The sequence below is a fragment of the Anomalospiza imberbis genome, chromosome 5 (assembly GCF_031753505.1).
Source record: "Anomalospiza imberbis isolate Cuckoo-Finch-1a 21T00152 chromosome 5, ASM3175350v1, whole genome shotgun sequence".
NCBI classification, from domain to species: domain Eukaryota; kingdom Metazoa; phylum Chordata; class Aves; order Passeriformes; family Viduidae; genus Anomalospiza; species Anomalospiza imberbis.
In genome coordinates, this window is record NC_089685.1 from 29,394,312 (window position 1) to 29,409,644 (window position 15,333).

Here is a 15,333-nt window from a genome sequence, read left to right on the forward strand (position 1 = left end):
TTTTTTGCTGCCCTCCTCATTGAATCCTGAGTTCATGGAAAAGCAAGAGGCTTATTTCTGGATTTCCTGGCCTGTATTGGATTGTATCAGATTTTGACATTAACTATGAAGATACATGTCACCCAGAAAGTGTGAGGGCTTTTGTACTGATTGTTATTAAGATTCTCAACATTCACACAGCAACTGTATTAATAGACAAAATACATGCTGCTGAATAATAGCCTACAGCAGCTTGTTTAAAGAATAAGCTCCTCAACTCATGAGAGCCAAGCTAGCATAGTTCAGGGAGGATTGAAAATATTCAGAAAGCACTCAACTGACATATATTAAAATTTTCTAGCTATACCAAACACAAGAAACATAGACTCCTTTTCTCTAAATTACTGAAGATTTTATAGAAAATTATCATTAAGAAATCCTTTTGGACTGTGATAGACTTGAAGACCTGTCTTTTCTTAAATTATTTTCTTCTACTTTCTTATCCCTTTGCTTGATGTCATTAATCATATCCTTCATGTTTGTGCTGAGTAGCACAGAAATAGCCATAGCTGCAATCTTCGCTGATGTATACCTAAAATCAGTCCAAGAGCCTAACACGTTCCTTCATGCCAGGTACCAATTTATCTCATTTAGCTACAGAAGAAACAGATGTAGCCACCTGAAGATGCAAATGCTAATAGCTTTGAAGATATTGGTGTTAGTCCAGATGAAAAGGGTGGGCCAAGGACTCAGAGCACTTCCTACATCTCTCTCCTTTGGTAAGGATCAGACTGGGTGTAGCATGCAAAGGTGCACAGCATACAAAAATGTTTCCCAAAGTTTCTGCTTATAGATGTAGACTACAACCCCAGAGAGGCCATCAAGCTACCCAAGTGCTTGAACTGCATAGCACAAACAGTTCTCTGAAAGAGATATCTCAAAGCACCCAGAAAGATGCTAACAAACATGAATATGTCTCTGGACTATTTAATTTGGACACTGGAGTGGGTGAAACATAGAAAAATCACTAACTATATATATGATTTCTTAGACTCTCCATCCATTTTTGGCTGAAATAAAATACAAAAACTTATTTCACAGAATTTACATTACTAAACATTTTACAAACAATTTTCAGACGTCACAGTGCAGTTGTTACCTATTCAGCTTCCCAAGATCTACCGTGATCATCATGCATAGGAGTGTCTTATTCAGAATTATCAGAAAAAAAAAGTCTATTTGTAATGTATAAGAATGAAAAATTACACTGAGCTTATATATATCCTGCTATTACCTTACCTTTACAGACTTTGCAGCAACTGTGAGATAAGGGGATCTGTTGAGATTCTGGGCAGTTCAAAGCTGGACAGCTGTCTTTTGGAATTCGCTGCATTTTGTGGTCCTGTTAAATTGAGGCAATTGATTAATACTGTGAAATAAATGAAGTTATAACTTCAGTGGAGTTTCAGCATTATAATGTACACAAACCCATGCCTAGGCCAAACTCCAGGTACCTTCAAAAAACATTTGAGAGAACAACATAGAACAATAAAAGCATCAGGAACTCTCCTACATTCAAACCTTTTCAAGCAAGCAGAAGTGTGGCAACAACTCTCATTCTTCTCTTATCCTAGCTGTCAAGTAACTTGCCTCAGAAGTTTTCCTTGGCATTATGCCTGTAAGAGTTACAATTATTTCTCAAAAACTGAGGCAGTGGATTCCGGAGTCAAAGGTCCCCATAATGAATATTCTAAAGAAGCTTGTTATATATACAGCAAGCAAAATCAAACTTCAGCATCTCTGATCTCACTGCTTTCAGTGGCAGTAACACTGAAAGAAACTGGCACCGAGTCCCTGTTAGGCAAGCGATGTTTTCATCAGGTATCTGGAAGTGTACAACACCACAAGATGGTGTCTAAAGATCTTCAGGCACTCAGTGCAGGTCACATGAAATTGCTGCAGTATGGCCACACAAAATGCTTGCCTTAGCAACCTGGCTACCTTGAGTGTACCACCTTTAGGCTCCCTCAGGCCATAAATAATGTGTCTTGCAGTGCTCTAGTCATGACAGGGCAAAGAAAGAAAACAAACCAAACATGTTGCTCAGAGGCATCTGACATAAAATAAGTGATGTGGTTAAAATAAGACTTCAATGAACTCAGGACCTGCATTTCTGCTTGCCAGAAAAACATCTAAAATAATGCATATGCCATTTTATGTATATGTGTACTATTATTATTATTGGTCTAGCATTTATTTTTAAATCCTCTTTAAGCATGAAATATAAAGATGAACATGTACACAATGGCCAATATCAAAATGACTGCTCAAACTTTAACTTAAACAATCTTGACAGAGAAATCAGTCTTAATCTTATACAATAAAGCAAACCAGAGAGATGTGCTGTACACCAGAACAAACAAAACCCAGCAATCCCATAAGCTAAATTAACCTTTGATAGAAATAACATCAATTAAGGTAGTCTGGATTTCATTTTAATCTTTTATAAATTCTAATTTGGAAGATAATTTTTCATTCACTTATTTACAATATTCAAACAAAGAAGGGCATTCCTATAGCATGCACAACTGCAGCAACCAAAACATGATGTTTTTAATTACATGCAGACAAAATGAAAAGGTTCCATACATTGCCTTGATAACATCATTATAATCCTTCAAGCATGAAACCAGTACCTGTGCCATTCCTATTAATACCTCTTGACTTGAAGTCATTAATTACATCCTTTTATGAGAAACTCTGGTAGTAATAACATAATGCCCATCTATGAATTCCTAACTGACCAAAGTTTACAAATTTTATGCTCTGAATTATCATTCACAAGGCTGTTCAGCAGAAGCTCTGTGTACTTCAGTCCTTGAAAAAGCAACATTTCAATCAGCCAAAGTTGCTGCTTATTATTTCTACCAAGACAGTGATGCAGCCTATCAGAAAACAAGTCTAATCAACAAAACACAGACTAGCCCAGCCAACAGAGGCATTTTTTTCGTACAGTACCACAACTGCCAGCTGCAAGGAACACAAGGAAATATCACATAACTTTTGATCGTTGTTAATTATATCCATTGACTAATCATAGAATTCATGTACTAGGTGCCATGTTGAAAATACAAGTTCATAGCCCTAAAAAGCCTACAGCTGAATCCAGAATTATTCCTGGTTAGCTTCTCCTTGCCATTCTCAAAAAGGGTTTCAAAGGCCTACTGCAGCAATTAAGCTCATAGAGATTAAAATCAAAGGCAGTTAGACAAGAATTCCCAGTTCTTCTTTGTAAGATACACTTTTTAACAACTGTATGAAAATGTTTGAGATTTCCAGAAACTAGTCTGATGGACAGCTGTATGGCGAGAAGGGAGAGGAGTTGCTTGCCTCTTCTTCTCTGCTGAGAAATGTGTGTTCAGGTTTTCAACTCCAGCCCACAGCCTGCAGCTTTCTAACCAGAAAGGATTTTCCCCCATCCCTCCCCTGGAGAGACAACACAAAACTCACTGCAGCAGTTTATGTAATTCTTAACCCACAGCTGTCCCTGGGGTATATTTTGCCCTTAAAGTATATTTCTGCCCTGAAGAGCAGCCCTATTCATGAAGCAGGACAAGACTGACTCAGCATCAGGTATATTGTGTTTACAAATAAAAACCCCAAGCCTACCCCATTTCCATCACTAGAAATATCAGATACCTGGTGTACCAGCTCTTTTTCTTCTTTTCCCTCTAGCTTTTCCTCTAAGAATGATCCTGAATTTCAAACTATGGCCCCATGACATTTGTGTATCTCTTACATCTGAGCACATAATTTTGAACAATAACACTGCGGATGGAAATATAAGGTAACCTGCTGATGTTTCATTACTGACGGTGGGGACGATACTTAGGGAAGAAAGAATGCTGCTTGATTGTCAAGCTGTATCATCAAAGCTTGCATCTCTGCAAAGTAAATTTATTTGCAAAAATTTGATGTGGAACTCAGACAACATAAACACCGGACCTATTAGATGTCTTTTCTGTCACTTCCTGAGGTACACCTATCTATTTCTCAAAAGCATGACTTTGATATTTCTAACATGCAAGAATTTTTATTCCATCAAGAGTATTCTTACCTTGCACTCAAAAAGAACACAGTCCCCTGAGCTTGAGTACACAGTTTCTCTTTGTCCTTCAAAGTAGGTTCTGCCTTCAAATACACACACCGCTTCAGAGGGAAAAAACAAAACAAAACAAAACAACATAACACAATGATTTTGTATAAATGTGTTGACACACTGCTTACAGAATTGATACATTTTCTTAAAGAGAACTGCATTTCAAAATGAAAAGATTGATTTGGCTGCAAGAATATTCCTAACCAATTTACAGGATTCTTGGATATCATTAGCAAAAAAAATTAGAGGAGAAAAAAACCCCACAGAGTACCCAAAAAAGCACACGTAAATAGAAAGGTGAAGGATGTTGAAGCAATATGGAGTACAGACAGCTACTGTGAAGGTAGAAGAGATGTGTCTCAGGTGACACCAAGAAAGGTGACTGCTCATGGGTGCACAGGAAAATGGAACTGTGAGAGCAGAGCCAGTAGTATTAATACATAATTAGTTTCTTGAAGAGGAATGTGCATGATGAAGGGTAATCACCGAAGCCACGTGTTTATTTGTTATCACAGTCCTTTGATGTTTCACCACCCCACGCGGTTATTTAAACATTATGGATTTGTATCGTGATTATCCCAATTCTTTATCATTACTGCTAAAGCATATTAAAGTGTATAAATTTTATTGTACAGTAACTGGCTTCTCATGATTGTCTTTTTTTTTATCCCCCAACAAAAACATGATCAAGTTTCCAATGATCAAATGACAGATGGATGTCACCAGGATTGGTGTTTGTCATGCCTTGGCCTTGGTGTCATTCCTGCACCCCAGCAGCACCAAGTTTTACAACTGCATGCTGACACAGCTCGTCCTGGATTGCTCACTAAAACTCCTATTCAGTATTTAAGACTTACATAAAACATTTCCACAGCAAACCATCTTGCCTTTTTTTTTTTAATGGGTCCATTACGGCAATTACATTATGCAAAGTATAAAGGCTGAGTAACGTAACTGCTAGGTACAGAAAATCAGATGTCTGTCTCTGTTGCTTAGGACACAGTCAAGGCTCATCAAGTAAGCGTAATCATGAAATAACAGGAGTAGGTTACAACTTTCAAGTTCCAGATTACATGTTAGATGTCTAATTTGCTAACCATAGATTTGGAGATGCAAATCAATTATACTTTCACAGAGACATTTATCTATTCTATTTAAATAGACTGCAATTTGTAGACAATTAAAAATATCTAAAAGTACAAGACTTTTTGTTAAATTTATTTTTTACTTTACTAGGAATGACCTATATTAATTACTATTATTCCTTTTATTTTCAGTTCTACTTTTCTTTTTTAACCTGCAGCTCTTTCTTATTACTTCATCAGCAGTTTTGGAACTGATTATGAAAAATAAGTGATGGGTATAGCAACAAAAATGGGGGTTTGAAATTCAAAAATATTTGTTATAATTATGTTATAAAATATAAATTATCTTGTGTGATATAAGCATCCAAAGGGCTCTCTCAGTCCTTATCTCAACTCATTAATCCTTTGTTCTATTTTCTTTTCCCTATACAGCTGTGGAGGGGAGTGAGAGAGCAGCTTTGGGAGGTTGCCTGGAGGCCAGCCAGGGTCAACCCACTACATGCAGAGTGTGTGACTCACAAAGAGTCATAAAAGCTCAATATTGTGTCTTTTTCCTCTCCCCAAAACAAGCTCTTCTAGAATGAAATATATGAAATAATTCTATATAAATCTTCACCACGAACTAGCAGGTCTTGAATCTAGGTAAGGCAAGACAATCACCCAGTAATATATATCACTTCCTATGCATTACAGGCCATGACACTAAACTGAAATACTCAAATATTAAGCCCTTTCCCTTGCCCCATACATTTCAGTTTCTAAGAACAGCTACATGTGACAGGAAAAAATACAGTACAGCATTGCCTGAGGATCACACAATGGCAATGAACTGTTAACACATCTTCATGTTCCCACAGGCAGACTATGACTGTTCACAGAAAAGGCAGAAGACATCAAAATCACTGTCATTCTATCTTAGAAGAAAATATGCTCCTGAAGCCAAAATATTCTGAACATATGAGACTACCCAGGCATCTTAAAAAAAAAAAAAACTAAAACAACAAACTACCTCAAAGCATAGTCCACTGAATCCAGTCTCCTTATTAATGGCAACAAACCTGATTCTTCAAAGAGACATATAAAACAACATACACAGAAAAACCATCAAAAGGACACATCCAGCCTAGTGTGAAATCATAGTTATTTTTTTATTTCACCAACAGGCTTTGGAAGTCTTTGCATATGAAACCATTCTAGTGCAGTGACACAGTATCACAAACACTTGCTTTCAACAAGAAAATCAGCTCTTCTCCATAAAGTCTTGGAAACAAACACTTAGAAATTCTGAGTCTGTGAGAAATGGCTCTGCGCAGATGGGCCTCGGCCCTTTCCCATGTATCTTCACGCACACAAGGATTGTTTCTCAAAGTTTAGAAGATGGCAGCAGAGTGCATGATTCAAGCCTATGTGGTTGCCAGAAATTTAAAGCAGAGCTCATTTACCCACCTTCATAATCACAACACTTGGCCACCATGCAGCTAAGAAAATTATATCTCATCCATTGAACTCCCCTAAAAAAAAAAATCCAAGCATTTTGCTGTGGCTTTGCTAGCAATGCTATAATGTCTTCAGGTTACCAGGGACCTATTTATATAGAATGACCAAACTATGTTTGATAAAAGAGAGAAAACCCAACAAACAATAAATGCCCAATTAAAAAGAATTAATTGAAACGGAATTGAAAACCTGTTAAGCTGAATAATCTAAGCACAAGCTTAAGCATGTCTTCTTATGGACTGCAGCTCTCATTGACAACATTCAAAAGGGGTATTCCCTTTTAAAACATGGCTTCATGTTTACTTATCATGACAGACACCAGTGGGTTTAGTGATGGTATAAGTTTGCCAGTGCATACTGTATTTTCTTATCATAGTGATGACATAAATGCCTCTTTTTTCCACTCTCTAGCCAGCCCACTCTTCTTCCACTGCCTATTGAGGAGGCATTCTGACAAACAGTAAAGAGCAGATTTGCATCAGGCTACCTGGAGGTTTCTAAAAACTTTAAGATTGTCTGGTTAGGTGAGTATTAAGCACACATGGAAAGATTTCTAAAAAGACAAATCTACTAACTTTTTTCTGCACCCCTTTCATCCTAAGACATTGGCACCCATGCCCCAGGTAGTGCGGAACAGAATGTTCCTTCTTCAACTGTCACAACCAGTAAACATCACCTGATGCTGGTGATTCCTGTCTTTATTTTCCTTCAGAAATAAAGATGTTTCAGCAACATGAACATCTGGACTAGTACTGTGTAAATGGAAAAGTCCAGTGAAGATTTAATTTCTGCTTGGCTAGATGCTTCCCAGGGTACTCTGATTAGTTTGTGATTCATATCTCTCTGGGGAAGCATATCATCCTTTATCTTCCTAAGTCCTTTCATTCAATAGACTGAGTCACAGCCACAACATTACCTGATGATTACCTGTTCCAGATCTTGATAGTTATTGCCTATATAGGATTTCATCTACAGCTGAATTATACCAACCATTTCCTCTTGCCATCAAATTTCCACATTCCCCCAGTACCTAAAAATAATATATATTGTTCAAAGCAGAGGTTTCTAAGAAGATGAAACAGGAAGCCTACAAAACCTGCTTAGAAGTTTGACTACTCTTGATCTATTTGTATGCAGAAAGTGATCAAATATTACACTGGTAAGCATCTGTGTACAGGATCTAAAAATTATTAGCAAGTCTGCTTATATTTACACAGCTATATTAATAATGCAACTATCCTTTAGTATTATTTAACACATTGTGATGACATGGAATCTTCTCCATGCTCTTCCAGCAAAAGGAATCTTTCAGGAGCCCACTTGCTGTTGTGTTTGTTCAATGAATTATCAACAGTTTGTTAAACCATCCCTTCTCTTCCACAATCCATTCTTCTTCCCACTGGCCTCCGAATGACACTTTCCTTTTGTATTATTTTAAATGTCCATGCAAAATGCATAACCCAGCGAACTCCTGCCGTCCGTTCAGTTGAGTTCTCAGAATGTCAAGTAGTACATTTTCTCATTTCTGCATTTATCACCTTCACTGTCTAGATTGTGCATGCCTTCCCCTGAGGAATGCATGTACATTTCCCTGTGTTATCTCAGCTAGTTTGGATTCAGACTTATCACCAAGGGAAAGCAGAAAGGTTAGCACATTGGTCAACTCCTCAAGCCACTTTAATTTCTTGTATTCACAACTGCCCAATGAGTGGCAGATAGGACTTGCAGTTTGGTGAAATTTGTCCGTAATTATGAATGGACAACCTAAAAACTGGTAATTAAGTCTATGCTGCTTCATTCTTTGTTCACTTATGTTGAAGGGACTTATGTTGGTTGGCAGGGAGGAAACACACCCAAAATTATCTCGCACAGAAAAACCCCCAAACCTGTCTTGTTCACTTAGTTTTCCTACCTCCTTCTTGGAATCTCTTTCATTATATTTTCAACCGTTCAGAGATGAAGGCCTAGGCATTGTGTAAGTCCCACTAATCCTACTTTGCAAGCTTACATAGCACAGTGTGGCTCTATCCTTAGAAGTACAGAGATAATCACCACCTTCCCTGAATTTCTTTCTCTTGACAGCCACATCATTACTAGGCATGGCTCTCACTCCTTTCTCATTTATCTTTGGGATTTGGGCATTATTTCTTCTTTGCTCCTTTTCTGGAAAGCACAAACTCCTCTGTTGCTGCAGTCAGTGATGTTGCAGATTTACTTCATTTCATGCCATCTCCCTCAACAATTCAAAATTATTCCAAATTTCAAGCTGAAAAATATATTGCAAACTTTTACAGTCAATCACTGCTTAAAAGCTGCATATATCTGCTTCTGCTTTTTCAGCTGAAAAAATAAAAATGTATTTGAAATTTTATCACAATAAGGAACCAATTACTATTTGTGTCTTACTTCTTATTAGCTGGAAAAGCTAAATGTTTCTATTACATTTAAAACACAAAGTCATTTTTCTATACCAGTCTTAAAATCACTCAAGAGTATCTACAGTGTGAGACACCTCCAACGACACTAACAGGCTGTTTAGTCACAGTGGCAAGGAGTCAATGTGAAATCCTGAATTCCTTCCCCCAGCTCTCATATTATCTATATTTCCATCAACTGCTACCAGGAAATTACATAATTCATCTATCCTATGTGGTGTTGTTGAGAAGTCTTCTATAGAATTCATCACAGGCTCCTTGAGTCATCCTTAAAGACTAAACAGGCAATCTGAGCTCTGAAAAAGCAGAGAAAACATGACTAAAAACTCTATTGACAGCCAATGGACACTAATTGTACAAATGGAGATATCTCTTGGTAAGTGAAGATCCAATCTGGACAATGTGTTTGATGACAGCTTCCCTTAAAAAGGGCATTATTGCTATTCACACTGCAACTTTAGCTTGGTTAAACAGAGCAGCTAAAACAGTTCTACTGAATGATAAGCAAAACTTTGCCTTTAGTGCAATGGACCATATTCTGGTTGTTAAAGAGAACAGGAGTATTTTGGACTATATACATAGTATTTAAAAAACTTAGGCATGCCTAATGTGAACAAAATGCCCACCCATTTTATGACAAACTCACTGTGTTGACAATCCAATACCCAAACAACTTTCACAGCAAAGCATCAAACTATAAAATCAAACATCTTAGACAAAAGGCTTAGAGGGTGTCAAGAGAGGAAAAGCAACTGAGGTTAATATTAATTAAATGACAAATGTATTACAATTATATTAAAGGTTTATAAATAGCACAACAGTCTGACAGACCAGAAGAACTCCAAGGCAAATATTACAGGCCTGCTTAATCCCCATAAAGATGGAATTAGACATTATCTGATAGATTCCTTATGTCAGCTATCCACAACACCAGTGACATAGCTGTATTCAGTGAAGGTGCAAATAGATATTTTATCAAAAACTGACAGGGAAATTTGTACTTTGTTCCACCTTTTCTCTGCTGGACTGCTGGGCTAGTTGTAAAATATACTTTTCTGAAAACTTTGTTAAGAGAAAAATAGCAGAGTTTAGAAAACTAGACACCTCCCTAGAGCACCTTATACTTCAAGACATGCTTGAATTCATCCATAAACCCATCAGAATGCCTCAAGTCACAGGCATCCATGTGCAAGATGAAATTAAATTATCTGATTAAGATGGAGTATTGAGAATTTATTAAATTAATGAAAAACAGCTAAAGACTTGCACACTTTTGAGTCAGTATTTTGAAATCTACGAAAGCTAAACAGATATCACCAATCAGCACTAGTTTACTACACAAAAAGAGGCTTGTGTTCTCCTTTGCCATAAATTAAAACCATCCATGGACATGACATAGATGGGAAGACACACCTAGTCCTGCAGCTGTACTTACAAGATGCTTCCCAGATACTTCCAACAGGTGGCAGAGGGGAAATAAAATTATGTATTTTATTCATTAGGATATTTTGCCCAGATTAGCCATGAAGAAAAAGAGTCCACCGATTATGCATAATTTTAAAAGACACATTTTTGCACATGAGTACTGAGATGGCGGCTTTCTGCAGCTTTGGGGACACAAATCATGTGAACATGTTCTGTAAAAGGCAAGTACCTCTGAGCAGCAGCATTTTCCCAGATTTTGACAGTTTCATTTGACAGCTATGAAAACTACAAAACTACAAGCTCCACCTCCATATAGTAAAGCTGGCATTTATTAGGGTGAAAAAAACTTGAAAGTGATGTTTCCACGCTCCCAAGTCAAAGGTTTCACACAGCTTCTGCTCCAAAAATTTACAGCCAGCTCCAACAGTCATGGAGGATTTTGACCAACAGCTTTCCATACTAAGTCCTCACAGACTACACTCATATTTAAGCAACTACCAGGGACCCTACAGATGCTTTTATTATCAACCAGAATATCCTTGGTCCAGAACAGTTTCCACAGATGTTTTCGCTAGAAATTCTGCACTGTCACTTTGCTGCACCCACCTTCCTCGTGAAGGCATGGCATCCTGTGACCTGGCATCCATCTCACTGTATTTATTTTTCTTTCAGATCCAAGTGCTTTCACTTCTACGAACAGCAGCCCCTGGTTAAGTTGGCTGTTACAGCAATACTCACGTTTCCTTCTTGGCGCAGTCCAGTCTAATGTGCTCAGACATTGCCAGGAGTCGAGCACCACATCCATTGTGGTTGTTAAAGCAGCTGCACCTAGCTCTGTACAGCAACTGACAGGGTTTCATGCTCCCAACTCTTCTTCAAACCACTTCTGTTCCCATATAAGGAATCTACCAATCCTTTCATCCCTCCCTTCAGCCAGAATGACAGGATTAGTTGGCATAATCACAAACACACCAGATTACTGTATTTAACATTCTTAAGCTAAGTCCTTAGCATTAGTTCAGCAAAAGATTTTTAAAAAAGACAGCAGTGTAAACACATTTTTGGAAATCTTGATTAAAATTGGTTACGCAAACTGGCTTTCTAAATTTTTATATACAGTCATGGTTTGACATTGGCGTGATGCCAGCGCCCCCATGAAAATGTACTTTTCCAAATAATTGCTGTGAGATGTGATCAGGAACAGAGCAGAGCAGGCCCAAACTTAGTAACAAAGGAAAGAACTTTATTAAACTACTACTACTATAAAAACTACAAACACTAAATCTTGGATGAAGACTTTCCAAAACACCCCTCCTTCTCTCACCTAATTTCTAAACAAACTCAACAGTGAGACACCACTCAGGATCTTGATCAAGTTGCTACCCTTCAGATAGTCAAATACTCAATCTTTCAAGGGAGACAGGAGTCTCTCCTGTGCCACAGACTCCCTAGGAAACACAATTGCTGCCCTTGTGTTTTCATGTCACACATGGCAACCACCCGGAGAAAATCTGCCATGGTGACACTCTCCTTTCCATGTCACAGTGTTCTCACCACCGTGCATGGACAGACTGCTCATAGGGCTCCTTTAAGGATGCTTTGCCATGAACCAAAAGAGACAACAGTTCAGTTTCTCATCTTGGGACTACAGTCCTCCCCCTTTTTTATTTGGGGCTGAGGGTCTAAGAACAGAGGTCTTCTTCTCCTCTTCTTCTTCTTTGAAGACAGAGGGCTTCTCCACACCTTCTCCAACTCTCTTCTGTTCTCTCTACTCTTCTGCTGGTAATCACTGAAACAAGTCTCTTGGCACACCAATGCACCTTCCTAAGTGCAGCTTCTGTTAGGAGAATTTGGTTCAGTTTATGGCTAACAAGAAAAGTCCAGTCACAAGCCACTCCATCATCTCCTTCCAACTCAAGAATTTCTTCTTCCATCATCTCGGATCTCAGACTGTCTCTCTTCTACTTCAAATCAAAGAGGAGTAATATTTTACAAAGCCTTCATTTCTCAGGAAAGGGTTAAAGCTCAGACTCTCTGGACAGCTGAAATCTCTGCCCAGCAGCCAATTCCCAAGGCTAAGGCTGGGCGCCTTCTTCCCCCTCCTTCTCCTCCGCACCGGCAAAGTTACAGGTGCCGTCCGGACTCTCTGTCTCTTCTCTCTGGGGGGAATGACAAAGACATCTCCGCTTCTCTCCACCCTTCCGTCCACAGGAGCTGGCTCGGTTCCAGTCCTTCTACCCTTCTGCTCACCTCGACCAGGCCTCATGGCTTTCCCTCCCCCACCCAGCCCCATGGCTGGGCAGGGGAGGTCTGCACAGCACCCTGACCGGAACCAAAGAGCGCGAGCTCTTGGGAGTTCTTGCTTTAAACCCCCTGTGTTTTAGAGGCATAGCTCTATCTTTAGTGGTCACTTCAGGTGCCAATATCCAAACTTGACCACTGATTGGTTTGACCCAACTTCCTGAAAAAATCACTTCCATGTCAAACCATGACATATACTCACTTCAAATGTTCATTATCTAATAATATTTAACCAAAAACTAATATTAAAAAAAATCAGGTATTACCAATAGTTTGGAAATTTTCAAAAGACAGTTTTTAAAAGAAACCAACGTACATCTAACATGCTGTTTCTCAAAGCTCCTAGAAGTTACTATTATCCACTGTGCATTCCCAAATAATACAATACTTCATGCCTAAAGTCAGTTCAGGATTTGAAATAATTAAAAATTTAAAAGAAGCTGGAGCAGATGTTCAGAGATTCTGCCACATCACAGCTAATTTCTCCCAAATGCATCTGTTGATATCTGATTCATCACGGAAAAACAGTAAGCTGGAATTCATAGCAACTGTTAATGAAACTACTCCTTTTTCTCTTTGGGAACTACATTAGTGAAAGAAAGCTTTAAAATTGTTGAAAATTTTTAAAAAATCATATCTGTTAATACTCCTATTGTCCTTAGGAGGACCTTTCTAAACATCAGCCAGAATTCACACACTGTGCAGTTAAGTCTGTTTATCTATACACAGCTGCATTCAACTCCAACTGAGCTTCGGCTGCAGCACTTTTCTCCCTACAGTGGCAAGCAGCATCTCTCTATTCCTCCCATGTCCCCTGGCTTTGCTTCCTCTGGGCATATACCTTTCTTTTTTGCCTTAGCTCCATCCAAAAGAAGATCCCTTTTCAGTCAAGATGACCTTCTGGCTCACCTGCTTGACTTCCAACATTTTGGAATTGCCTGCTCCTGTGTTCTTAAAAGAGGGTGTTTAAGAAGTGACTAGCACTGATAGAACCAGTGATTCCCCAAAGATGTGATTCCTTTATTAATGTATATGTCTATTTTAACTTTCTACTTCAAAAATGTATCCATTTATTCCCATATTCTTCACAGCAACTCACCAACAGAATACTGCAAAATTAGTAAAATGAAAAACATGTTGTTAGGGGCTCACATTGTACTACCAACTCTATTCATAAAGAGTCACAGAAGACAATGGACAACATTTAAGCATCCCGAAGTCATACACTACTACTATTAAGAAGCCTGTCTGAGAAATTCACAACCATATGCAAGATTGTTATCTCTTCTATGCTATACTCAGATTTGATTTATCCTTTAGGTACCTTGAGGATCTAACAAGGTTTCTAGATAGAGCATGATGAAAACATCTACAAAACAAACTCCCCCTTTACAAGCCTGTAAAATTAGCCTAGAGAGAAATACTGCACTTTAGTCAATATGAATATAACTTAATGAGACATCTTAAGGAAATAATACCTGAATTTACATGTCCTTGTCAAAATAATAACATAGAGTGAAGCATGCCTGTTCATCTTTCCTACCTTCAAAGAATCTGGTGATTCTTTTGAAAAAACAGGTTATGTGCCTATTTTCCAGATGAGTCAAGCATATTTACTTGCTTTGATTTCAGGATGGGTGGTGGAAATCTTACAACTGAAACCAGGTGTCTTCTGAACTAATTTATTATATCAAACAATAATGTCATTGTAATTCTAACACTACTATGTATGTACACACTGGACATCAGAAGAAAAAGGAAACCTAGCAGTATCTTCAATTTTTTTCATGTGTTAGGAAAAAAAAATCTAGATGTAAAATAATGTTAAGGGATTTTAACAAAATGTCACAAATGACAATGAAATTGGGAAAACAGTCAAAATTATACTTGAAAATAATTTAAAGCAAGAAGGGGAAGACCAGAATTACACTTAGAATCTTAGAAAAATAATTTCAAGAAGTAGAAGGTGAAGATAAACTAGTCAGCTACCCTGTAGAGAAAGACTTAGGACGGTCCATCGCCCTCCAAAACAAATGAACAGGGCTTTCTTCTTAGTGAAAACTGGTAAAAAATAAAAGCCCCCAAAAAGGCAAAAAATAGTAAAAATTCTCTATATTGGCAGAACAGAGTTATATAAACATGACAGACACAGTCCTGTCACTGGTACAGGGATAAAAGCAATCTGCAGAAACTCTTCAAATAAAGAGGACTGCAATGAGGTTTTTGAAGGCAACAGATGAGGAAAGCAGGATAAAGGTCTGTTACACCATATCAGAAAAGATTTCCATTTTAAAGTTGTGTCTCACATGGGACTAAGTGACTATTATTTGAAGATGAATATATTTTATGAGCTGACAGATGTAGAAACAGTGATCAATAACAGCCTGGAGGTCTATACATCACACTTCAGATATCTGCAAGAAGTAGTTAAGAGAAGAATAACAAGCAGTAC

At 38.0% G+C, this 15,333-nt stretch overlaps 1 protein-coding gene across 2 annotated transcripts in view; it reads right to left on the minus strand.

The window, feature by feature from the left end:
- Positions 1–15,333, minus strand: part of NELL2 (neural EGFL like 2) — a 135,347-nt gene that overhangs the window by 75,819 nt on the left and 44,195 nt on the right. For both annotated transcript variants that reach the window (XM_068190045.1, XM_068190047.1), the window contains exons 10-11: positions 4,097–4,188; positions 1,279–1,381 (exon numbers count right to left, since the gene is read on the minus strand). In XM_068190045.1, the coding sequence (XP_068046146.1) occupies positions 1,279–1,381; positions 4,097–4,188 (195 nt within the window). The remainder of the gene's footprint in view (positions 1–1,278; positions 1,382–4,096; positions 4,189–15,333) is intronic.